Source organism: Hyperolius riggenbachi, chromosome 5 (genome assembly GCF_040937935.1).
Source record: "Hyperolius riggenbachi isolate aHypRig1 chromosome 5, aHypRig1.pri, whole genome shotgun sequence".
Taxonomy (NCBI): domain Eukaryota; kingdom Metazoa; phylum Chordata; class Amphibia; order Anura; family Hyperoliidae; genus Hyperolius; species Hyperolius riggenbachi.
Genome location: NC_090650.1, coordinates 44,503,037 through 44,529,970, shown reverse-complemented (window position 1 = coordinate 44,529,970; position 26,934 = coordinate 44,503,037). Strand labels below are relative to the sequence as shown.

At 43.9% G+C, this 26,934-nt stretch overlaps 1 protein-coding gene across 2 annotated transcripts in view; it reads right to left on the bottom strand.

Annotated features, from left to right (window-relative positions):
* The window catches only part of ARL5B (ADP ribosylation factor like GTPase 5B), a 65,883-nt gene that overhangs the window by 12,833 nt on the left and 26,116 nt on the right, over window positions 1-26,934 (bottom strand). The window contains exons 4-6 of one of the 2 annotated variants that reach the window (XM_068235588.1): window positions 22,602-22,685; window positions 18,353-18,504; window positions 6,717-13,847 (exon numbers count right to left, since the gene is read on the bottom strand). In XM_068235588.1, the coding sequence (XP_068091689.1) occupies window positions 13,799-13,847; window positions 18,353-18,504; window positions 22,602-22,685 (285 nt within the window). In that variant the 3' untranslated portion in view covers window positions 6,717-13,798. Of the gene's footprint in view, window positions 1-6,716; window positions 13,848-18,352; window positions 18,505-22,601; window positions 22,686-26,934 lie in introns of those variants that run through there. The other variant, XM_068235587.1, reaches the window with a different exon arrangement.

Genomic DNA, 26,934 nt, shown 5'->3' with positions numbered 1-26,934 from the left:
AGCCAACACATATAGATAACGGATATGTTAAAGTAAAACTGCAACAACATTTTTAGATCTGCAAAACAAAAAATCGATGTACAACTCGCCTACACCTGGATACCTTCGCTGTCTTTTCTGCCGTGTCAGCTCTCCCGTTCCGTCACTGTGTCCCGCATATCTGCCGACATCTTCACCTATACGGCAGTGACCCGGACGTAACCCGAAACTACTTCCGGGTCACTGCCATAGCAGTGGAGATGCTGGCTGATAGAAGAGGACACGGCAGCAGAATGAGAAAGTAGACAGCGCAAAAGGCAGGAAAGGGATCCAGGAGTAGGCGAGTTGTGTTTGTTTTTTTTGCAGATCTCAAAATGTCGGCAGTACAAGGGGGAGTGATCAGGGAGGATAACTGCCATTTCCTCCCCATTCATATTTTACTTTCTACTCAGTCGAAGATTTTAGCTGATTAGAATAGGGACCCCTGTTGGCACTGAACTGAAAGAATGGTGCTGAGACAGGTCACAGCACCATCCACTCAAAGGCACCTATACCAATCAAAATCCCCTCTCGATTCAGAGGTACGTTAAATAAAAAGTCAGATACTTATCTCAGTATAGTGCATTCGGAAATTATTCACAGTGCAATACTTCCACTTTTTTATGTTACAGCCTTATTCCAAAATTAATTTAATTCATTTTCCCTCAGAATTGTACATGCAACACTCCATAATGACAACGTAAATACGTTTACTTGAGGTTTTGGCAAATTGATTAAAAATACAAAAATTGAAAAAGCACATGTACAGATACATATTCACAGCATTTGCCATGAAGCTCAAAATTGAGCTCAGGTGAATCCTGTTCCCCTGATCATCCTGGAGATGTTGCTGTAGCTTAATTGGAGTCTGCCTGTGGTAAATTAAATTGATTGGACTTGATTTGGAAAGGCACACACCTGTCTATATAAGGTCCCACAGTTGACATTTCATATCAGAACACAAACCAAACATGAAGTCTAAGGAACTGTCTGGAGGCCTCCCAGACAGGATTGTCTGGCGGCACAAAACTGGGTGGGGGAGACTTTTCTGCCGCTTTGAAGGTTCCAATGAGCACAGTAGCCTCCATCTTCTGGAAGTGGAAGAAGTCTGAGGGACAAGGGCCTTAGTCAGGGAGATGACCAAGAACACAATGGTCAGAGCTGTATGACTGATATTTTGTTAAAACCCCTCCCACAAGAAACTCGAGTACGTACTCCTGGCAATTTCCTGTCTGTGAACCTTGCTGCATTGTGGGAAATAGCCGTTTACAGCTGTTTCCAACTGCCAAAAAAGCATACAGCAGCTACACCACCTGCCAATAGTAAAAATGTCACCATGTAATAAATGTCAGAATGTAAATCAGGGATTTAAAAGATTTTACAATGGGCAAACACTGACTAAATCATTTATACATCATTATTGTAAAAATTAAGCACTTTTTTATTACATTATTTTCACTGGAGTTCCTCTTTAACGTCAGGTACACCAACTCTGTTATAATGCATAGCCGCAATTCTGTTTACTCATCCGCTCTGCCATATATGGTGAAGGCCCCGCCCCATTATAGAATAACGCCATGCCATTTTTTCCTGGAGGCTGGGTTACCTCTACAGCTCTGTGGCTGCAGTGTAATAGACAAGATTTCCTCTCTCCTCAAAAAGGAATTGATGAGCAATTAGGTTATGGCCACAGGCACAGAGCTGGGGGCGGGCTACAGAGCTGGAGTATGGGCTGTGGAGGAGGTAATCACTTTACAAGTAACCTATATATCGCAACTCCGGACAAATACCATCTCATACTGCACACTTATGCAGGAACCGCCTAACCACATGTCGGTGGGCGGGGCTTACCTCACAAAATCACTGAGCGCTCCTGTGATCCAGCTCTCTGCCCTCTGGAAATAGCACACACACACGGATGGTGTTGGTACAGCATGGCCATGCTATTTGTAATGCAGACTGACTGAAAGGAGGCCGCAATCTGCAGGACATTGTCTATTCTATTAAATGCTGGTAATGTGAACGAACAAGCAACTTCCCTCTAAGGTCTTGTGAGTTCCAACGGTCTCGGGTCCTGAGGTTAAAACATTGAGGATGACACTGAGCACACCTTGCTATCTCTCCCTTCATTTGTAAGCCGGCTAGGACATATGGTACCAGTACCTACAGTATAGGTGGTGAACGAGAGGGGCTGTATGCAAGAGTGCCAGTGGTGTGTGGAGCACTACCCAGATTTTAAATGTTTTATGGTTTTCTATTGGTATGTGCTGTATTATTCTGAATAAGGTGGTTCTCTATTTTGAAAACACTTCATGAGCTGTGAAGCCTGATCTGTGGAGGATACACAGCCTCTCAAAAATGCCATGGCATTATTCCATAACACGGCGAGGCCTTCACCATATATGGTGTAGCTCGGATGGAATGGGTGAGTAAATAGAATTGCAGCTATTATAATTCATTATGACAGAGAGTTTGTGTCCCTGACATATGGTCATGAACTTGGTAGGTCCCAGCACTAGATCAGCGGTCTTGAGGATGACCCCTCTGGAGCATACAGAAGCTTCCCTCTAATGAGGTATGTGACTGTCTATTTTTAAGGTCACAGGTTTGCTTTAAAAGTTATAAAATGTGTACGAAGAACTTAGAACTCAATATTAAAAGGACAACTGAAGTGAGAGGAAGATGGAGGCTGCCATATTTATTTCCTTTTAAACCATACCAGTTGCCTGCAGCCTTAAGGTACATGCACACATCTGATTTTACCAAATGACCGGTCGTTCGGACGTCAAATCGGGCGTGTACAAACGGTCATTTGGCTGATAAGGCTGTTTTTGACGGATCCGCCAAAACCAGCCTTATCAGCCGAACGAAAGTTTGTACACATCCCAATTTGACGTCCGAACGACCGGTCGTTTGGAAAAAAAAAAAATTTGACGTGTGTATGTACCTTTATTCATCTATTTGGCTACAGTATTGTCTGAATCACACCACAAACAAGCTTTTGAAAACAAAGACGACCTTGAGACCCCCCCCCCCCCATGAGGAGATGGACTAATCCAAAATCTGTCAGTACTGTCCGATTAAGGGCTGGTGCACACCGGGCGGCTTTTTGGGCGTTTTCAGATCCGCTTGCGGCTGCGGATCTGCTTGGTCAATGTATCTCAATGGGGTGGTGCACACCAGAGCGGGAGGCGTTTTGCGGAAACGAAAAATGCCTGGGTGAGGCATTTTTTGGATTTCGGATGCGTTTCTGCCTCAATGTTAAGTATAGGAAAAACGCAAACCGCTCTGAAAAACGGCACTTCAGAGCGGTTTTGCAGGCGTTTTTGTTACAGAAGCTGTTCAGTAACAGCTTTACTGTAACAATATATGAAATCTACTATACTGAAAACCGCAGCAGCAATCCGCAAAACGCTAGCAAAACGCCATAGAAAAATTAAAAAAGCGTTTCAAAATCTGCTAGCGTTTTGCGGATCTGCTTGCGGTTTTTGGTGTGCACCAGCCCTAACTGCTTATGTTTTACGCTGTAGTAGCCCTTTAACTGCCACACTTCTGTCTTCCACCGGGCCCGTTGCCCTGACAAACATTACTTCAAATAGTTTCCATAAGGAGGGGCGCAGAGGTAAACCACCATGAATATGAAACATTCACATATTTTTAGTGTCATTCAAATTTAATACAGCAGCATGTGAATATGGGAACACCACTCTGAGCATTATATCACACAGACTCATGTGGCAAGTTCTGAAAATCTATGGAGCATGACAGAAGCAAGACATTTCCACAGAGAGCAGCAGAGAGAATTACCAGAACCAGAAAGCTTAATGCTGTGTGACTGGGTAGGAGAAAAAGAAAATACTGTTTTTTGTTTTGTTTTTTTTTGTTTTTTAAACTTGACAAAAATAAGAATAAGGAAACACTGCCACCTACAGGAGACACTCACTTGTTTATAGAGGATTAGAATACAAAAGATTCAAAACTTAATTTTGTAATGATACCATTTATCAGACACCTTAAAAGAAAAATACTTCCAAACTGGGGTGAGCAATACAGGCAGGAACCCCTGCGCTCATACAGCATAGGACCAACACCCAAAAAACTTCAAGCGATAAGGATTATTCTGGTCGAAAAAAATCTGGTGAATGAGAGGGGTGAAAAAACGAGACGAGATGAGACAACCCAGGGCCTAGGCTTTGTTTGGTTAATTTCCCTCCCCACTCCCAAGTGTTCTTTCACAGGCATTTCATTTAGGAAAATTGGGCGTAACCACAAAAATTACACTTAAAAAAAAAATGCCTTGTTTGTCCTGAAAACATCAATATATGTATCACTTTAATAGCACAGGCTAGGCATGTCCAAAGTGCGTCCCAGGGGCCAAATGCAGCCCACATAGCCATTTCAGGTTGCTCTCTAAAGTTAATTCCAAGTGACCTGCAGGCCACAGCTGAGGTGTCGCATGCAGGGGACCACCTTGTGTCGCTGCTCTGCCTCCCACTTTGTTCACGTGTAGGTTATCAGCCACCACTGTAGCAGTAACAGCTACTGATTAGCAGCTGCCACTGTGCCAGCAGCACTATGCCCTCAGACTGAAAGGGACATGCTAACTGCACACTGTATATGGGCTATTTTCCTTATTCTGCGCGCCCACTCATCACTGCAGCTGGCTCACTCTGTTATGCTGACTGCAGAGCTCGTATCTCAATCATTGGCTCCTGACCTAGTGATTACTGTGAGCCAACCACAGTAGTCACTGTTTACAAAAAGGTAAAGGATGGCTCTGGTGCTTAAATGGAATTCGAGGTGAGAGGTAGATGTAGACTGCCATATTTGTTTCCTTTTAACCACTTGAGGACCACAACAGTGCTAACCCCCCTAAAGACCGGGCCATTTTTAGTGAAATTGGCCACTGCAGCTTTAAGGCCAAGCTGCAGGGCCGCACAACAGCACACAAGAGATCCCCTCTCCCCACCAGTAGAGCTTCCTGTTGGTGGGTTTTATTTTCTACCTTCAGCCTATGAGAGCCGATCGCTCTCTAGTGCCCCAGGACGACAGCCATCACACTACTGTCCGCAGTACAGCACGCTGTACCATGTTAAAAGGCAGCGATTTCGCCGTCTAACAGTCTCTGAGCGGCGATCGCCTACGAGCAGCGGAGCTCCGCCTACCAAGCAGCAGATGCACGCACATCCCCAGGAGATGACAAATTGGTGTTAGGCGGTCCTGGAGCTGCGGTCACGCCCATTTGCGTGACGCGGTCTTGAGGTTGTTAAACAGTATCAGTTGCCTGGCAGCCCTGCTGGTCTATTTGGCGGCAGTAGTGGCTGAAGTACCTCAGAAACAAGCATGCAGCTAATCCTGTCAGTTCTGACAATATTGTCAGAAACACCTGATCTGTTGCATGCTTGTTCAGGGTCTAAGGCTGAAAGTATTAGGAGGCAGGGGATCAGCAGGATAGCCAGGCAACTAGTATTGCTTAAAAGGATATAAATATGGCAGCCTCCATACAACAACTCTCACCTCAGGCTCATTTTAAAGAGACTCAGATGAGTCATACTGCAGTTTTTTTTTGTTTACTTACCCGGGGCTTCCTCCAGCCCCATAAGCACGGATGCGTCCCTCGCCATCCTCCTGCTGTCTCCTGTTCAGCCGCGGTGAGCCCTGGTAACAGGCTCAGTCGAAGCCAGTCTGGGTCTTCTGCACATGTGCATCCATGCTTATAGGGCTGGAGGAAGACCCGGGTAGGTGATAAAAACTGCAGTATGACTCATCTCAGAGTCTCGTTAAGGGGCCAGAGACTATTGGTCCTAGAACGGTTAAATAGAAGATTGGAAAAAAAATCTCCTAGGAGAAATAATATGTAAAAAAGTGAATTGAATAAGGGGCCTGTGTGTGAAATTGCTAGGTCTAGGTATTCTAACATGTTTCTCTGAGGTGTTATATAGGTAGAAAAAACAACAACAAAGTCTTGTAAAAGTAATACCTTTTGCTTTTCTTCTACCTACATAGTTTGGCTAACAGTACAGAAACATTTTTACTACTATCTGAGGTGTTCTACAAATACTGATCATCCACTGGTTTCAAGATTTGAATATCAAACAATTTCTAAAGATAGCCATACATCTAGCGATGGTGGGCAGATTTGACCAAGAGACATCTCTCTAGTAGTCAAATCTGATTGGAGCGAGGTCTGTCAGCTGTCCATACACTGCAAGCAACTGCCCCCTATGTGTGCATTTATACATTACCTGTCCTGTGTCACTCACCGTGCAGTGGCCATCTTCAGAATCCTGCTGCTACATTAGCGATATGCGCGCCATCGGCGTTTAATGCGTGTGTCATCTCACGCCTGCCTTGTGCTATTCACCAGCGGTGTGTATATCAGTAATGGAGCAGCGGACCAAAATCGGTTGCATCGTGGATTGGGCATGCTCTTGGCATTACCGATTTTCATCCAATTTGATATTAGATATTCCGATTATCGTATCGGATGGTGGATCTGCCAATGAATGGCCACCTTAAATGTGCACCGCAGCAGTGATGTTTATTTGTGGTAAAAGGACTGAACAGTAAAAATAAAATGTACAGATATTTCATTGCATCAATCTTGTGTACGTGTTACTAGTTTGTCTGGTAAACCAATTGCTCTAAATAAAAACGACAACACAGCCTCCCAAAAATAAAAGAGGTAGGAGAGAAAGTTTGTTTCATAAACTGCGTTAAATATTTATTTGTAACTTAAAAAAAATGGTTCCAAAAACATTTGTTTTAGCATTAACTGTCATAAGTTGACAAAAAGGTGCAATACTTGTATTACCGTCATATCCTCATTTGTAAAATGAATAGAAAACGAACATACTTGCCCAGCTCAATAGAATGGAATGGGGGCAACAAATCAGCACCTCTTCATCAAATAATACATGTTCAACAGAAACCGCAGAGAATTGACCTTTTGTGTGCATTGAATACAAGAGAAAGCAGGAAGATTTGTAGTGTGGCCAAATGTTTTTTGCTGCATCATGAATACAGTGTACCAATAGCGACACGCCGCAAACCACTGAAACTTATATCAGGTACATTTTTCATCATTCCATCTCAGTGGAATTATTAAAACTATGCAATTAAAATTAACTTTAAAAAAAAAAAAAAAAAGGCTTGGTGTTTGCAACACAGGTGGGAAACAAAGTGAACCAAGCGCCATTTTTAGAACCCAGGGCATCTTAATAGCACATTAAACATGCATGCCAACAATGTGTCTCATACAAAAAAAAAATCATTTGACCTCTTTTTACATTTAAAACTTTTGCAGAGGCCTTAATCATTTTACTTCCCAGGCCTGCCCGGCCCACAAAAATTTGAGGCAGATAAGGACTGCTGTAATCGTTTTATTGCACACATTAGCAAAAAGCTTTCATCAGCAAGGGGGGGGGGGGGGGTGGTGGTGATATTGGTCACTATGCTTCAAAGAGTTTACAGATGTTCTATTCACACCTTCCCCTGGATAAATAATGGGCAGCTAGAAGAAGGGGAGGAGGGAACCTGGCAGCTGCTATAGCTATTAGAAACTAGGAAAAAAAGTGGTGCTTTATTCCCTTTGAAGTTCCAACAGTTCATTGGAGGCCACTTCCTCACCTACCCTCTTCCCCCAGCATTGTGTTAGGCAAGTGACAAGGCCTCAAGTCTTCAAGAGGGCAAAGCTAACAGATCCTGACCATAGCTACCTCTCTCTAGTGAGAACTAATGGATGTAGATAGGAAAAGCCACAACATATGCATTAGTGAGTAGACTGGACCTTTTTCTTCATTATATAATCATCTAGAACCTCTTATCCATATCTTGGAAAAAACAAGTGTTTGTTACATAATTTAACTTATTAATGCTCAACAGTAACTTTATCTTTCTGGTTTGGAGTTAAGCCACCCCGACCCCATAAACCAATTTTATCTGTGTGAAGGCTCCAAAATGTGTTCACAGCTGCGGAATGGAGTACTGTAGAAAGTGATGGGGTATGGTTGGAAGATGACGTAACGAAGGTCCTCTTCCATGGAGAGCGACCCCACCACACTCATCAGGGGCACAGAATCAATTTCAGAATTAATCCTTGCATTATGTGAGGGTCGAGTTTTCAGAAATACAATTAACATTTTTGTTTTGTCCGCTGGAATGTTTGCCTGCTTGCTCCTCATCTCCTGAAACCTTCAGTAAAGTTTTGATAAACAATTTTTCCAAGTTACGTTTTCATTTGAAATCTATGTTGCCATCGAGGTTAAAAAAAATTAATAAATTAAATAGTGTAGTCAAAACCGTGAGGCAGGGATTACATTTTCTTAAAACAGCCATCCTTCCCTAAAGGTCTGACAAGGGAGGCGGTCTATTTACGGACACTGCAGCTACAAGACTGGCGATACGGCTATCAGCAGGTCTGCAATCCAGGACATGATAGATAGACAGCCAAGGGGAGGGTGTACATTGTGGTAGCCTATGGATCAATGTGGGGTCTATTGACATATACAGTGCTCCCTGATGAGATAGATGCAGCCAGGAAAATGTGTCCAAAAGCTCACTTGTCTTTCCAGTCTTTCAAGTATCTCTCGGCTCATTTCACTAGTTATTTGTGGTATTGTGAATCTGCACATTCTCTAATGGCCAAAACATGAAGTTAGGCACACGGATGTCAACCTTTGGTCAAAAGCTTCTTCTGTTTTCATACTACATCTAAAATTCTCCAAATATGCATGGGATAGCTTATTAAACATAATAAAACCATTGTAACGTGCCAATATATTTCTCATCAAACGCTGAGACAACACAGAGCTTGCTTTACACTAGTGATGTTAGCTACGAGTACGTAGCCACTTGTAAATAGAAATTTAAAAAGAACCCGAGGTAGGCAAATGGGACACAGAGGCATGTTCTCTGCCTCATGACATGCCTCCATTTCCCCACACCACCCGGGATTATCCATAAGATTTGTCACCATCTCAGAGATACACAGGGAGAGGGATTCCCCATTTCCGCCAGAGTTTCCAGAGCTGCCATTGGGCAACACTCTCTCCCTGGCCACACCTCCTGCCGCTCTCCCAGCTCCCTGCATGCTGTGAGAGAGTGTCTCTCCATGCAGTGTCATAACCTATACATCACAAAAGTTATAGTGGGACATTACAGCAAACAGTGGGTTAACTTGCCTATGCTGCCACCTATTTCCTCCGTGGTCCACATAACTCCACTACTTCCTCCTTCAATCCCAGAAGGAAGTAGTGGCATTAAGTGGACCAGGAGTGGAATGCAATGGCTATAGGTGGTGGCATAGGCGAGTTACCCCCCTCTCCCCCGCCGTAAGCAGTGCTATCCAATTTAAATTATTACCTACATACTTGTAGCCATCACTACGTACACCCCAGTCTCAGGAATCAAAGACCAGCAAGCATATAAACAGTACTGTACTTGCATCCTGCCATACGTTTAAGATGAAAAAAAAGGTTGCATGATCATTTTCTTATCCATAACAACATAATGCAGCAAGGTCAAAATCAAGCTTCATAGAATGCCTAACACATAAAACCTCTTTACCAACCAAACAGCGTGGTATAGAGTCAACACATTTTGTAAAAATAAGCAGAGCGGGAAAACAATTGACCTATTTGCCCCTTTAAAAGAAAGCACATCAGTAAACAGTCATAAAACCGTTACAAAAAATAAAAGCGTACAGTTATATAGTTTAAAAAATCCTTAAAAACCACAGTGAAATATTTGTGGCCACTTTATCCAGTCATGGAAAAAAAAATTATGAAACACAGTCAGGGTATTTTGTAAGACTTAATTGTAGGTTTCAGGAGTTGACCTAACCAGCTGTTAAGTTACTCAAAAGAATAAAAAAAAAAAAAAAAAAACAACCAGGAGGCTAGCTGAAATGAAAATCCCTCAAGTAGCAAGCTTAGAAAATAAAAATACAGCAGCTGAACCCGATGTACATCCCAATCTTCATTCTCTGACGAGATAGTCACAAGTATGAAAGCTTGTTCACTGAAAGTAAACCTAAAGGAAAAAAACAAACAAAAAAATATACTTACCTATGGACATGGAAGGCTCTGGCTCCTAGAGTATTCCGTGTCTTCTCTTGCTCCCCTCCCAAGCGTCCGTGAGCGCTCCCTTGGGAGGCTTCAGAAGCACTTGTGTCCCCGAGTGCTACCAAAGACGGGCAGATCCGTACTGCGCATATGTGAGCACACTTGCGCCGCCAGTCATCAAAAGCATTGGGGGACATGAGTGTTTCTGAAGGCCTCTGAGGTGACGGCACTGAAACAGAGGGTACAAGAGAGGACAGGTAAGGCTCTATGAGATCCAGAGCCTTCCCTGTCTATAGTCAAATATCTAACTTTTTTCTTTTTAGATTGCCTTTACATTTTCTTGAAAGTCACAAGTTTTTATAGGGAAAGAAACCCCCCAAATCTTTGACGTTGCTGGTCAAGCAAGGCATGGTAACGCATAACTCTACAAGGATGCTTCATTAGACTATTCAAGGACTGTAGTGTGCAGAACACCAGAGTGAGAAGGCCAGGTGAACGCTGCTGTGGGCCAACTTCCTGGGTTACAGGAAGTGTGCCTGTCCTGTGTTGCAGGAAGTAGATATAGCTTCACTGCAGATTAAATAATTGGTTGAGAACAAGCCTGTGGGCCTAGGACAGCGCTTCCAAAACTGGAGGAACTTGGCCTCTCTGGAGGAGGCACACTGCAGGGCTCAGGACCAGTGATGGTCAATGAGATGCTAATAATCCTGGCTTCTATGCAAATGTAAATACAAACTATATGAAGTTTGGAACTGGATTAATCAAACTGCATCTCTGACATGATTCCAAGTAGAGTATAAAATAGCAGCAAAATATGCCTCAAGTCAGGACAAATGTGTTGATCATATCTAGTCTGTAGCTATCAGATTTATCAACCCCTCCCTCTCCCCCAATCTTTATGGAACCAGTTCCATGCTACAAAATATCAGCAACCCACAAAAGTTGACCGAATTGGGGCTTTAAAGGACAACTGACTTGAGAGGGATATGGTGGCTACCATATTTATTTACTTTTAAACAATACCAGCTGCCTGGCAGCCCTGCTGATCTTTCATGTGTCAGTACCTGACACATGCATGCATCAAATACAGTCAAACTTCAAGTGGGATAAAACTCTGGCATAACCTTCAATAAAAATGTATTTTCCTACTTTTATACCCATTACACATACAGATATTTTCTTATGTGCACAGGTAATATTGTATGTTTACAAATTACCAATTGCCTAAGTACAGTTTATCTGCTCTGAAGGCTACAAATGCATTTTATTGCATAGTTGCTGTATTTATAAATTAAAATCTATCCAGCGATCACTTCTCAGCTCTTTCTGCTGCTCAGCTCAGTACAGCTCAGTTTCGGCTGTTTGCTAATATTTACTACATGTATCTGACAAAGGAATGTAAACAAAAATTTTTTTATCACTTCTTCAGATCTGACCAGATGCTGTTCATTAAAGCAAGGAGCTTTCCTCTGAAGAACATAGTGCTGTGTTTAACTGTTTGAATGCTGTTCTGCTACAAATGTTTAATGTGTAGTAGATGTAGTATGTGTGTAGTAGATTTTATGCTGTAAATAATCTTTAGAGCAAAGATGAAGCCACTTTAAATCAAAAATATAAGAGGTAGAGTATCAGCAGGAGAGTCAGGCAAGGTGCATTGTTTAAAAAGAAAAAGGTCAGCCTCCATATCACTCTCAGGTCAGTTGTCCTTGAACACAATAGGCTATCCTCACAAGAGGCACAAGCAGCGATGGTGGTACCCAATAGAGCAACATCTGGGAAACACTCTGTTCAGCAGAGATTAGGTCCCTGCAACTAGCCAGCTCTTCCGTTCAACAACAGAGTGCCCACAATCCTACCTTTCTCTTCTTACTCCGGAATCTTTGGACTAGAAGTTGGAGAGAAGCATTGTGCTTCTCACACATACACAAATCTACCCAATGCAAATATTCATAGAGGTGTGGATGCTGGTGGTACTATGCTTCTTACTCCCTTTAAATGGATTGTAGCAACAAAAAGCCCAACTGAGGGGATAAAGCTGCTGGACCTGAATGTATCAAAGTGAACCTACAGTATATTCCAACAGAATCTATTAACCAAACATCACTGCCATGCGATTAAGCTCCTGGAATGATTGTCTACAGTCCTAGAGCCCTTGGATCCCAGGTGTACAGTGTGTAAGGTACATAAAAAGCCCTCATTCTTCCTCCATGACCTAAACCCGAACCTTGTGTATTCCATAGACTGAGAACCTTTACTGGCCAAAGCTCCATCAGTGAACTGCTAAATGGTGGTGGTCCAAGCTGAGAAGTCAACTACTTCCCATCCATACAGTCCCACCTGCACGCCATTTGTCAGTACAACACGGAACGGTCTGAGGAATGCCACATAGGTTCTCCCAGGCATTACAGGATCCTGCAGTCTGGCAATAGCGCAAGTCTTATTGCTAACTAAATTAAACGGATCACTGCTAAAGGGAAGTGAGAGGAATATGGAGGCCACCATCTACATTCTCAAACAATGCCAGTGTCCTGACTTGTGCTAGTCCTCTGCCTCCAATGCCTTAAGTCACTGGGCCAGAATGAGCATGCAGATCAGATGCTGCGACTCTGGTCTGACTCCACTAGCTGTGTGCTGGTTGCAGATGTGGCCGTCAAAACAACTCAATCCAAAAGCTCAGTGTGGCAGCCAAGCAACTTGTAAGGGAATGAAGATGGCAGCCTTCGTATTCCTCACTTCAGGTTCCTTTTAATTTTAAGAAGAAATTCAGAGAGAGAATCTGTGTACATCAATTAGACAAGAGACAGAAGTGCCATCAGCACAATCTTTCTGTCAATATCCTCAGGAGTTATAAGAGCAAAATGTGCAAATCTAACCTCACAGTGTCCAATGAGAGAGAAATATTTCCTTTGGCAGGGCCTAACATTCAAAGTAAGATCTCCAATGAATACTGAAAGTACACTTGCAGCAGACGGTGTCTCTGAAAGTCCCAGGTAAGCACTGTAACGCCATATACACACCTAAGATTTTTACCACCCGAAACAGATGCCTGTTTGGGTGAAAACTCTGAACATTGGTGGTAATCTGGCAGGCTGGTGAACTCATTCTCGACTGCTATTGTATGTTCTAGTCATAGTCAACAAAAAAAAAAAAAAAGCTTTAGGCTTGCTTCTCATCCACTCCCCTACTCCTGGGAGAACAGGGTGCTCTTCAGATGACAAAGCAGCATGCCTGACCAAACGGTCACCTGAAAATCAGTTTGGGTGACTACTATCCAACCAGCTCTGCTGTCCGCTTACTTTGGCCAAAAATTATCACGAATGATCGTGACGGATGTCAAAAGCTGCACATCTCTATGAGGGTTTTATACTTTGAGAAGTTTTGCCTTCACAGCTGAAGAAACCACAAAAAAATAAAAAATTAAAAAGCTACATGTATGCCACTCTGAAACCAACGGCAGTGTGAGTTAATGCTTAGCTTGTCCAGACTGATAAAACTTCATGAAAAATTGTTCTTCAGTGAGGTCGTCTGTAGTGTGTCCAAAACAGTTTCTGAATATGCTTCCCCCGGTGTAGCGTCACTTGATTCAAGTGTAGCTCAGACAGTTCGGACTGTTTTTATAAACACAGCGGGGTGATTGTTTAGTGTCGGAAAATAACTAATAACTGGAAATAGTCTGAGGAATAAATAGAATCCCGCTCCCGAATGCCCGGGAGAAGTTATCTCACTCCTGTTCGGCAAGTCATCCACTCCAGACCTTGGCATAAGCTGCAAAATAAAAGAGGACAGCAGTCAGGACACTTGCGGCAGAGTTTGTATTCATATAGAAAAAAATATACACACCGATATATGTTTGTAACCAAAATTTGTAAAAAAAAAAAAAAAAAAAAAAAAAAAAAAAAATGGGAGGGGGTTATGGACAAGCCACTGGATCCTAAAGAGGCTTCCTCCATCCTCCTCACCCTCCGGGATCTAGCGATGGCAGCCCCAGGACACCAGAGAAGTATGTATTTACCTACCTATGTACTGCACAGGCACAAGAGCTGCTTTCCGACCGGGCTCAGGCAGAAATAGACGAATTATCAGGTCTGCACTACTGCCCAATCGCGAGTTTGCATCACCTGTGCAGTAGAGAGCAGACTCGATCAGGCTCATTGATTTCAGCACGAGACTGATTGGAAAGCCATTACTGCGCCTGTGCTGGATCGCCGTAGGTAAATATTCAGCAGACATCCTTATTGGCTGTATTTTCGGCGAGACATCATTCGATTCCTGAGGCTTAGGAGGATGGGGGAAGCCTTATTAGGATCCAGAGGCTTCCCCCTCCCAATTCTGTATCTGGCTATAGTGGAAAGTTGGCGGGCGCATGAGTCACATGTCAGCCAGAGACCCATGAGCTGTGGTGGGAGGGCAAGCAGCCAGGTCACTATTTGCACACTACTCTGGGCCTGTGTGGATTACCTCAAAAAGCACCAGCCAATGAGACCTATGCTTCCTGTGTAAGCTGCTGCCTGATTACTGAGGGAATTTCCTGTCATCTGGGACTCGCTTGTGCATGGCTGCAACGCTTCAGTATCATTCAGGCTGCACGGCCATGTGGACACACTATAAGTAATTTACCTGAATTAACAGGCAAGTCCTATGCTTCCTGTGCACGTTGTTGCGTGATTATTGCATGGAAATCCCTGCATATTGAGCATTGTGCATATTGATATAGCATAAACACTGTAGCATTGAAAAGAAAAAATGACTCCCAATTATTGACTGAATTAGGATCCAGTACTAGCGTATAGGTCAGTGATGGCTAACTTTGGCACTCCAGCGTTGACAAATCTACAAATCCCATCATGCCTCTGCCTCCCTGAGTTATGCTTAGAGCTGTCAGAGTATTGCAATGCCTCATGGGACTTGTAGTTCCACCACAGCCGGAGTGCCAAGGTTAGCCATCACTGGTACAGGTTATGTGCTTGAGTATGACCATATCTGATATAAACCACTTTTCCCGGTCCTTTGGAGTTTACTATAAAGAGATTCTACTGTATAGACTAACTTCTATTGAGAATACTGAACAATCTGCAACGCTCGGAATCATAAGCTGCTGAACTATAAAAAGGGAATCAGTTAGGAAAAGAAAGGATAGGACCACTGTTTATTTATCAGACCTGCTGATGCACACATTGCTGGATAGTAGTAATGGGCTATTGGATGTCCTCCTGGCCACTTGGAAAGCAATACGGACCTATTTTTGTGACTGGAGCTGCACTTTGATAGCTGCAGATCACAGCTCTAGGCTACAGGTTATTACAGGTCACAGAGACAGGCGATGGTTACAGGATTACTTGTTCAGGCGTATTGCTATAACATACGGAAAAACACACAGCTTCATCCTGTCATTCATTATTAAACAGAATGGAGTCATTTCAGCTTAATGCAACGCAAACAGGGGAGGAGACGCCACCACCGGACAGGTGGGCTATATAACCAGACTGGGCGGGGGAGAACTTCTTGCTTACATTACTATTATACACTTGTTTATGTTTATCTATTTAGTATTTATATAGCCCCGACATCTCACGCAACATTTTATACAATATAAAGTCTTGTCACTAAAGGCGCGTACACACACCATACTTCCGCTAACGACGGGTCCGCCAGACCCTCCCGCTGGGCGGATGTTCTGCCAATAGTAGCAGTATCAGATCAGACCGTATCAGTATCAGATTTCCAATAGTTTTAAAGACACACTGAAGCGGAAAAAAACTATGATATAATGAATTGGTTGTGTAGTACGGATAATTACTAAAACATTAGTAGCAAAGAAAATATTCTCATTTTTATTTTTTCAGTTATATAGTGTTTTTTTATAACATTGCATCATTCTCTAATATTTGCAGTTTACACACTACTCAGCATTCCAAATGATTTTACATCCAAATGATTTTACAGAGCAGGCCAGTGAACTTTTGACCTGTCCTCTGCAGAGAAAAATAAAATACAGTGACTGACAGTTGAGATATCAAGCTTCAGAAGACAGAGCGCTCTAGGACTTTGAAAGTGGTGGAGATCAATGGCTCTTTTGCATAGATAACACCTGGAGTTTCTTAACTCTTCCTGTACTGGAAACAAATTAGACTTGGGTGTCTGCTCCATTTTCTTTCTTAGCTGTACTACACGTACAACTCATTTTTTGCTTCAGTGTCTCTTTAAGGCTTATACACACGTATGATCAAAAGCATCTGAGGAGGTTGAAAACGACTGTTTCAGCCAATAATCATGCTTGTGTACAGCGGCCCTGACCGCAATCAAGCAAGCAATTCCCCCGCAGATCAACTTGGCTGAGCGACGTCCATCTTCATTTTGCACATCATGTGACGTCACGTATACGCAGCTCCATCCCTCTACCACCGCCCCAACCCGTGTGTGCAAAGCAACAGAGCACATCAGCAACACAGCTAACATTACGTCATTTTCTGACGGGCGATAGCATATGGATATAGATATGCATCTTAAGACCCTGTTCACAGTGGTCAGTCGCGTTGCATGTCAACTCACTTCCCATACAATTCTATGGGCCTGTTCACAGTAACTGATAGCGTTATTCTAACTCGCTGCATGCAGGCTTTGTATTAAAGTCTATATCCAGTCTCCATTGCAGTTGACACTCAACGCAAGGTATGCAACTGACCACTGTGAACCTAGCCTTAAAGGGGAACTGAAGTAAGAGGTATACGGAGGCTGCCATATTTATTTCCTTTTAATCAATACCAGTTGCCTGGCAGCCCTGCTGGTCTATTTCTCTGCAGTAGTGTCTGAATAACACAAGAAACAAGCATGCAGCTAGTCTTGTCAGATCTGACTTTAAAGTCTGAAACACCTGATCTGCTGCATGCTTGTTCAGGGGCTATGGCTAATAGTATTATAGGCAGAGGATCAGCAGGGCTGCCAGGCAACTGGTATTGCTTAAAAGTAAATAAACATGGCAGCCTCCATATACCTCTCTCTTCAGTTCGCCTTTAAGCATAAAAGCTACAAGAAATCAGCCTGGCACCATCGCCTGCCCGATACCAGGCAAATCAGCAAAAATAAATTTAAAAAATAGGTTTCTATTTAGTAATAGACTGGGATTGTTATCTGAACTATTGTATGTTTAGCTGTGAAAAATACAAGTAATGAATAATACAGGTAGTGCACTCCATTTATAGTTTATGGTTAACACTATGAAAGGTATCCTTATTAAAAGAAAACCTGTAATAATACTTTGGGAGGGGGAAAGCCTCTGGATCCTAACGAGGCTCCCCCGTCCTCCTCCGTCAGCCTGTCCGGGTGCCCCGAAGTGCGGTGATGTAAATATTTACCTCTCCGCGACCCTGCGCAGGTGTACTAGCAGCTTTTCATTCGGGTAAGGTGGAAATAGCCGAACCTGATCGATCCGCTCTACTGCGCAGGTGCGAGTCTTTTTGCGCCTGCGCAGTAGAGCGCATGCGATTGGGCTCGGCCTTTTCCATCTAGCCCGAAGGAAGAGCCGCTACTGCTTCTGCGCTGGATCCCGAAGAGGTAAATAAATCATCCCTTGTCAGGCTTGTTGGGGGACGCTTCGGGGGGAGCCAGCGCCCACGGGGGGGGGGGGGGGGGAAGACTCATCGGGACCCTGAGGCTTCCCCCTCCCGAGGTAGTACAATTCTCCTCCGCCCCCGCCCCCCCACCACGGGACTTCTTTTTTTTTAAAATACAGAGTCTCTAAGGTTTTAGCAGCCTCCTACATGGTGGCAAGGTAACCCCAACATGTCTTCTCGGTTCTGATAACATCATAGGACGTGATCAGGATTCAGGAGAACATGTCAGCATTACAACGCCACCTGGTGGTGGAAGAGTCTCTACCACCACCGGGTGATACTGTAACTGACACAGTCTCCTAATGGGTTAAAGGGAACCTGTAGTGAGAGATGCATGGTGGCTGCCATATTTATTTTCTTAGTTGCCTGGTGTCTTGCTGATCATTCCAGCATCAGTAGTACCTGAATCACACGCCATGTATATAAGCATGCAGCTAATCTTTCCATGCATATCAGGTGTTTCTGACAAAAGGCTGACAAGAGTGGCTACATGCTTGATTACGGTGTGTGATTCAGACATTACTGATGCAAAAGGCCAAGCAACTAGTATTGTCTAAAAAGGTATTAAATATGTCAGCCTCCATATCACTCGCACCTCAAGTTCCCTTTAATGCCCATCAGGACTGAGGAGCAACTATGCACACTAGACGTTATACATACCCCTCTCCTGTGAGGGCGCAGCAAGACTGGATATGCCATGGATGATCCTTAATGGAGCTAAGGGTGAGGTATTTAGAAATGTCCGCTGCCGACATGCACCCCTTCATGTCCTGCTTGTTTGCGAAGATGAGAACTGCAGCCTTCCGTAAATCCTGAAGTAGGAGACAAAAAAAACAAACCACAGAAACGTCAGCACAAGGAAGGAGTACTTTCCAACAGTGATGCAAGTATAAATATGAAATCTGTACCACAGCTGCTTACGGATAACCAGCTAAGGGACAGTAAATAGAGAAATTGTGCCCATATTTAGAGAGCTCTCTTCATGTTCAATGTGTTCCCCCGGTGTAAAAACTTGTGTGAACAGTCCATAAGATTTTTGCATATCTCCTCCCCCGTCCCCTGCACTTGGCAAACAGTAAATGCTGGCCAACTTAAAATAGTATCTTCACTTTCCCTAAGGGCCCGTTTCCACTTGTTCGGTGCGAATTAGTCGCGGAAAACGCAAAGACGAATTTGCGAGCGGATGCGAATTTTACTGCAAATTTGCGGGCGTTTTCGCATATGTTAATAAATATGCGATTTTAACCACGTCAGTGCCTGTGTGCTTTTACATTGATTTTATGCGAAAATGCCAGCAAATTCGCAGGAAAAAAATTTGCATACGAAAATGCATGCGAATTTCCTATTAAATACATTGTATGCGAATCGCACTCTGAGGGGCTCTGCCGTGCAGATTTTTTTCTGCACAGAAAAATGCTCAGAAATCCTGACAAGTGGAAACAGTCCCATTCACTTGTCTATGTGAATCTGCATGCAAGAAAAGCATGCAAATTCGCTCTAGTGGAAACGGGCCCTAAGAGGTAAGCAGCCTTCGCATACAATTTTGATATATTTTAGGCATTTTTTACAAGCTGTGTTATCCAAACATAGCACTGGAGCTCTGCAGGTTTCTTGTGACAGCTGCCTTCAACAGCTCTCAGCTGGTAAGGAGATGGAAGTGACGTCTAACTGTGTATACGCTGGTGCAACTGGCTGACCACACGATTATGTAGACCCAGATCTTGTCAGAGATCAGATCTTGGCACATATTGGTCTATCTAGAAATTCTAATATTAATACAAGAGGATTACTGTTCGCACTTGTTGGATTAATTTGTATGCTACACTTTATGCAAGGTTGTACACTGTTCTAATTGACCTGTGAAACCTCAAACAGAGTTTTGTTGATCAAAAAAAATAAACTGTATATGCAGAGCCAGCACCCCTATAGCTATGTAGCCATTGCCATAAACTCTGCTTGGTGCAGTTATGAATATGACACAAAAACGAGTTTCCTGGGCATCTTTACCACTAAGCTGTATTGTGTCGTCATGGTTTCTAGCGGCAGTAGACTGAAGTTGGAAGAACTCAATGCCATTGAGTTACAAGATCACTTGGATGGTGATGATGCAAGTTATATAGATTAGTACTGATGGAGTTTAACCTTACAGCATTCCTGCCATGCTCTCAGCGATGCCCCCATCCCATCCTAAGATACGTCAACCTTCTTCCACTAAAACTGCTCCTCATACCCCCTTGCCCCAGAGATCCAGCGATGGCACTGCACAGTTAGCATTCTGGTGAATTGTGCAGGAGGCCCGCACATTATATCCAGGATGGAAACATGCTGCTCTCTCATTACCTTCCTCGGCTGCTACTGGGAAGTAGGGATAAATCGAGGAGATTCAAATAATTAAGAGTTAATGCAGGTTTATGTGAATTCTGGATGCAAATTAAAATGGACCAATCAATATAAACCCTGGTGGGACCCGATTGGTCCATTTTCAAGCTGCATAAATTTGCATGCAAAAATTACATAATTCTGCAAGAACTCATATCACTGACCATGCCTACTGGGAAGAAGAAACATGGCTGTTACAGAGGCTAATCTCCACTTCTTATAAGAAATGATGGGTGGCATGGCTATGATGTAGCAAGGGTTAAGGAATTTGGCACAGTAGTTGGAGGGAGAAGCTCTGATGCCTGTGGGGATGTACAGATGGAAACAGTGGCAGGATGTAGATTTTTTTTACTGGATACGGCAAGGGAGGGTACACACCAAAGGTGAGCAAAATGACCTACATCTATAGTTTTGCTATAAAGATGCTGGTCCTTAAACAGACTCTAACAACATTTTCAGCCTCTTTTTTCTATCCTATAAGTTCCTATACCTGTTCTAATGTGGTCTGTCTTTCTGCAGCCTTTCCTAGTTGCACAGTGGCTGTATGATCTCTGTTATATAATCTAATCTTCTTTCCTCTGACTGCTTTGTCGGGCTCAGGCACTCAGGCTGGAATGTGCTGCACTGCTTGTGATAGGATAGAAGCTATAAACACCCTCTCCACACCCCCTGCAGGCTCTGTATGAGTCACAGACTGAGCTCCTCTCAGCCTATCATTTGCCGGGTCTTTTGTTTGTAAACACTGCATAAAACTGGCAATTACAAGCCAGTCAAATGAATAGAATCGTATGCCTTTTATTGTAAGAATTTTAGAGTACAGATTCACTTTAAGGAGGATTCGAGGTGGGCAGATGGGACACAGAGGCATGTTCTCTGCCTCATGACATGCCTTCATGTCCCCCCACAACCACTCTCTGCCCCCCCCCTGCCACGCTATAACCCCCCCCCCCCCCCCCCCCCCCAGGAATAACACCATTTGTTGCCATTTCGGGAGGTAACACAGGGAGAGGGATTCCCTGTTCAAAACTCCTGCCAGAGGCGTTCTTGCAGGGTTCCCAGAGCTGCCATTGGCAGCTCTCTCTCCCTGGCTGCTCCCCCGCCTCTCCCTACACGCTGTGAATGAGAGAGTCATTCCAGCATTGTGACCCAGAGGTCATGAAAGCGAAAGTGGGCCCGTGCGGTAGTTTTTGCAGCTACCTGGTCCGCTCAGCCGGATCAGGTAGCAAGCTTTTTAAAAAAAAAAATTTTTTGAGCCCACTTGAGCTCCCTTTAAAAGAGCCATTATTACCAAAATTTTTGAAGTTTAAAATACATACAAGTGGTTCATTTTACCCAGAATGCACTATAAACTACTTTTCTCCTATGTTGGCATCGCTTACAGTGAAGATCTGACATGTTTTGGACTAGTCCATCTACTCATGGGGGATTCTCAGTATTTCCATATTTATATACAAGGATGTCGGCCGAGTTGGTGGCCGCTACAGAGGGGACACCAGAAGTATGGACGACAGCGGAACTGCAGTGAAGGACAGACCTCTAGGGGCTGGAGGAAGCCCCAAGTAAAGTTACGCTAATTAATTGGACTCATGTATACTTTAAGGAGCCTGCCGTCTGTGGGGAAGGGAGAGGGGACATTTTGCAGATGATGTGCAGATGGAAACTGTGACAGGATGTAGATTTTCACCAAATAGGACAAGGGAGGGTAAACACCAAAGGCAAGGAAAATGACCGATATCTATAGTTCTGCTATAAACCTTGTAATGTTATCCATGCATGTATTATACCAAGTACACAGAGTGAACAGTAATTCTCTAACGCCCCCACCATATCCTTACACGCACATCTATCACATGAGGCTTACTTCAATGCTGGGCCTTTGTACATAATTACACGCTTCTGTCGGGCCTGGTGTGTTCTGGCGTCATGTGATGCTGTAACTCTCTAACCCTCACTGCAGCTTCTGTAACTTGACTCTGCAGAAAGCTACAAGGATACTGAGTGACTAATGCCTCCAAGGTGTTCTGTAATGTCGGCATGCAATATCCAGCACTGATCCTTCTGTTTCCCAGGTTTCTGAGCTGCAGAACACCCGCAGCCCATCCTCCCTACCTTCCACACTGAGGCATCATATTTCCTCCATGTCATCCGGCTATTTGCAGGAAATATCAGAATATCATGCTGGTCTTCAAGGTGACTTTCTTACCCAGCCTTAAAGGAGGATTGTCAGCCACAAAAATCAAATTTAATTTACCCACTGCTCTGTGTTTATTATGCAGTCTACAACCTGAACCTGCGTTGCAAGCATTCCAATCTATTCAGAAAGGTTTCTGCTGTAGTAAATCTTATCTCAGTCAGCCTAGCTTTATTTGGTACATTGCCGACGAGAAGGAAGCTTGTCATCACACCCTTCCCATATTCTGCTCCTCACTGATTGGCTGAGGGAAGTTCAGTGTGCCCTGTCAGTGTAAAGTGTGCATAGAGTAAGCCTGCAAATCAGAAACAGGCATTAGGCATCTCTTCTGTAACTTACCTCATGAGCTAACATTCTATAGAGCTCCTCCTTTGTGATAGAAAGGCGTTCTCTGTCTGTGCTGTCCACAACCAGGATAATAAACTGTGGAGACAATAAGATTTTCTTAGGAATACTTCAATAAAAATGTATGCTTTATTTTGGTTGATCAGTTTTTTTCTGTCACATTAAGCAGCAGCCGTGGTGTAGAGTCTTTCTGGTGATAGTTTAGGGAACCCAGCAGAAAACCTCATAGGGAAATTCCACTAACATGATTATACGTGGACAGAACTCTCTCGATAGGTTTCAGATTGGTTGTAGTAAACTACGCCCACACTATTCGGCCAATCATGGTTCATGCTATAGAGTACATGTCAAACGCAAGGCCCGCAGGCTGAATGCGGCCCTCCTTGCCATTTTATGTGGCCCTTGAGAACCTCAAACGAGCATAATTGTAAGAAGTAAAACAATGACTGCACACTGCCTTTCCATCAAGAAGAGCACACCGGTGACAGAGTTTATGGTTGAAACATTGCCAGTTAGAGCCGGGGTGCAGCCACAACCCCACACCTAACAAAATTAGCATGAGGCCCGTCTTGTATTTGGTAAAACACACTAACCTTCACCTCCACTAGATACTAGGAAACTGTATAAGGGACGGAGGTGGCCACTGGACAGAGGTTGGCACACGAGTTGGTCCCAGTTTTCAATTTCAGCCCACTGTATATTTAAAGAAATCCCGTAATAAAAAAAAAAAAAAAAAAAAAAAAAAAACCCTTCTGGGGGATACTTACCTCATGAGAGGAAAGCCTCTGGATCCTAACGAGGCTTACCCTGTCGTCCTGCCTTAAAAAGAACCTGAGGTGGGTATTAAGAATGCTATTAGGACACAGAGGCTGGATCTGCATACTATCGCCAGCCTCTGTTAGTCTACTGTGCCCGGAGCAGTGCTTTTCAGAGCTGCTAGATTTGGGCGCAGCCGGCGCCTCCATAGACTACAATGGGAATCATTCCTATTGTAGCGCTCAGTGAGTAATGTCGGCTCCGTCAGAAGATGGGGCCGAGGTTGCTTAAAAACATAATAATTCGGCCTCCAGCAATCGCTGGAAGCCGTATTATTTCATTCCCCCACTATCCATGGCGGCCTGGAGCGGGAATAGTAATTAAATCGGCCCGGACTTGTGTAGAAGCAGGACCAGCCATATACCATGGTGTCCTGCGCCCAAGTCTACCGGCGCCGATTTCAAATGTACTCACTGTGCCCCCCCCTGTGGTCTGCTGTCCCCCATAAATAAAACCGCCGTGCTAGCGACATGCACCTTGTTTCTAGCAGGCTGTTTACCTTTCTGCTGCCCCACCTCCTCTATATCGCGGCTTGACGCCTGCGTCCCTTCCCTCCCCGCCTCTGTAAGCTGATTGGAGGGAACTGACGCGGGCAGGGAGCGGCGATGTAGAGGAGGCAGGGGAGCGGCGGTGACAGGCAGCACAAAGGTAAACAGCCTGCTAGAAACAAAGTGCATGTCGCTAGCACGGGAGGCTTCAGGGGAGCCAGCGCTGGACTGCCTGCAGCTACAGGGATGGGGGAAGCCTCATTGGGACCCTGAAGCTTCCCCCTCCAGAGGTAAGTATCCCCCAGGGAAGTTTTTTTTTTTTTTTTTTACTATACAAATCCATACCCTTCTCAGTTTAGGTTCCTTTTAAGTTTGTCACCTCTAAAGTATGCATAAGGCTTTAGAAAAGATTTCTTAATATTGATTGCATGGATGAAGTACAATGCTATACAATATTGCATGTGTATTGCTCCTACCCATGACTCCCTCGGTGCTGCTGCTGGCATTGACTTGGCAAAGAACAAGGAATTCCAATCAATATTTGATGAATATTTCAATCAATCAGTTTATAAATGCCACAGATTTAACAAGTCACATTCTTCTGTCGCCAGGCAACACCGCCATATGTCAGCACTTGACAGGCATGGTGCTACCGCTGCTTCAATTCAGCTGTATTTAAATTGCACCCAGAATTGAGTCAGACATTACAACTCCACCTGCATGTACTATGCTAAAGCTCACCCAAACGCGGAGACTGAAACATGAAATGTAACTTCAACAAAATAGGCCAGATAAAATGGAAGAAAAAAACAACGAGATGTGGCTGGTTAATAATTACGTCTGGAAATCAATATTCTAGTTACGGGCGGCTCCTCCATAAATATACATCCACCCCTCCCCCTCATTCTGACGGGTCTGCTTGCTTGTAAAGGGGCCAGTTATAGGAGATACCTGGAGGAAGCCATGAATGTTTTCCTAACATAAAAAGAAAAAAAAACAGTACAAAACAATAAAAAAAAAAAACAATAAGGCCTCGTTCACATTGCGTTCCGCTCGCGTTATCGTTGGTTTTTTTTTAAAGCAATATTTTTCTTCCCAGCGCTTGGGTGGGCGTTGCGCTCTTTGTGAAAAAAGCTTTTCTAAGTCAGGAAGTGAACTCTTTCACCCGGAAAAGAATAAATATTATGTATTTATTCCTAAATATGTGAACGCAATCGCTGCACAAAGCGATTTTGTGAGGGTTTGTGTTTTTTCCTATACCTTCCATTGAGGCAAAATCACCTCGAGGCGCCCTGCACACTGCAAATCCGTTTTGCGATTCTGATTTGAGATTCCGATTTTCCCTGAATGCAATCAACAGAAAAACGGAGGAAAAAACGCAGCATGCAGTAAAGATTAAAAATCGGAAACTGATGTAAAAACCGAACATCGGAATTGCATGCAGTGTGCAGGGAGCCTGAAAATGGTCCAGGCACCGCTTTGCTGCATGCACAGCGCACAAACCGCGCTGATATCAACCTTCTCATAGAGATTCATTGCACAAGCGTTTTGTGGGCGATTTTAAGAATTGCCTGCGCTTGAAAGAAGGCCGAAAAAGCTCATGTGTGAACGAGCTCTTAAGCCTCATTTACACGACACGATTCTTTGTACGATTCGATTACGATTCTATTTCCGATTCGATGAAATCCGACATATCCGATCGGGATTCGATTCAATTCGATTTGCCATTGCAAAACAATGGCAAATCTAATTGAATCCAATCCCGGACATGTCGGATTTCATCGAATCGGAAATAGAATCGTACAAAGAATCATATTGTGTAGATGGGGTTTAAAACTGACTGGCTGCAATGCTAATCCTCTGCCCGTTATGGTTGCAGCCTGATTCAGTAAGTAAGTTTGGTGAGCTCAACTGCACCAATTCTGCATGTGAGCTCATTGCCCATACAGCTCAGTGGGGCTGCTGACATCTCTGGTAACAGATCGCATTATTCTAACTTGCTGCATGCAGGCTTTGTATTAAAGGGCAACTGAAGTGAGAGGGATATGGAGGCTGACATATTTAATTCCTTTTTAACACTGCTAACTGATCCTCAGCCTCTAATACTTTTAGCCATAGACTCTGAACAAGCATACAGTGGATCAGGTGTTTCTGACATTGTCAGATGTGAAAAGATTAGCTGCATGCTTGCTTCTGGTGTGATGCAGACACTTCAGCAGCCAAATAGATCAGCAGGGCTGCCAGGCAATGTGTATTGTTTAAAGGGATACTGTAGGGGGGGTCAGGGGCAAATGAGTTGAACTTACCCGGGGCTTCTAACGGTCCCCCGCAGACATCCTGTGTTGGCACAGCCACTCACCGATGCTCCGGCCCCGCCTCCGGTTCACCTTTGGAATTTCAGACTTTAAAGTCTGAAAAACACTGCGCCTGCGTTGCCGTGTCCTCGATCCCGCTGATGTCATCAAGAGCGCACAGCGCAGGCCCAGTATGGTCTGTGTCTGCGCAGTACACTCCTGGTGACATCAGCGGGAGCGAGGACACGAGCGTGCAGGCGCAGTGGTTTTCTGACTTTAAAGTCAGAAATTCCAGAAGTGAACTGGAGGCGGGCCCGGAGCATCGGTGAGTGGCTGCACGGGCACAGGATGTCTGTGAGGGACCATTAGAAGCCCCGGGTAAGTTCAGCTCATTTTCCCCCGACCCCCCTACAGTCTCCCTTTAAAAGGAAATAAATATGGCAGCCTCCATATTCTTCTCACTTCAGTTCCCCTTTAACCACTTCACCCCAAGGAGGTTGTTACCCTAACAGACAAGAGCGATTTTCACCTTTCAGTGCTCATCCCTTTCATTTGCCAATAGCTTAATCACTACTAATTACAATGAAATGATCTATATCTTGTTTTTCTCATCACCAATTGGGCTTTTTGGGGTTGATATTTGTTTTCAGTAATTACTTTATTTTCTATGCATTTTAAAGGGAAATACAAGGAAAAAATGAAAAAAAAAAAAAAACACACTATTTCTCC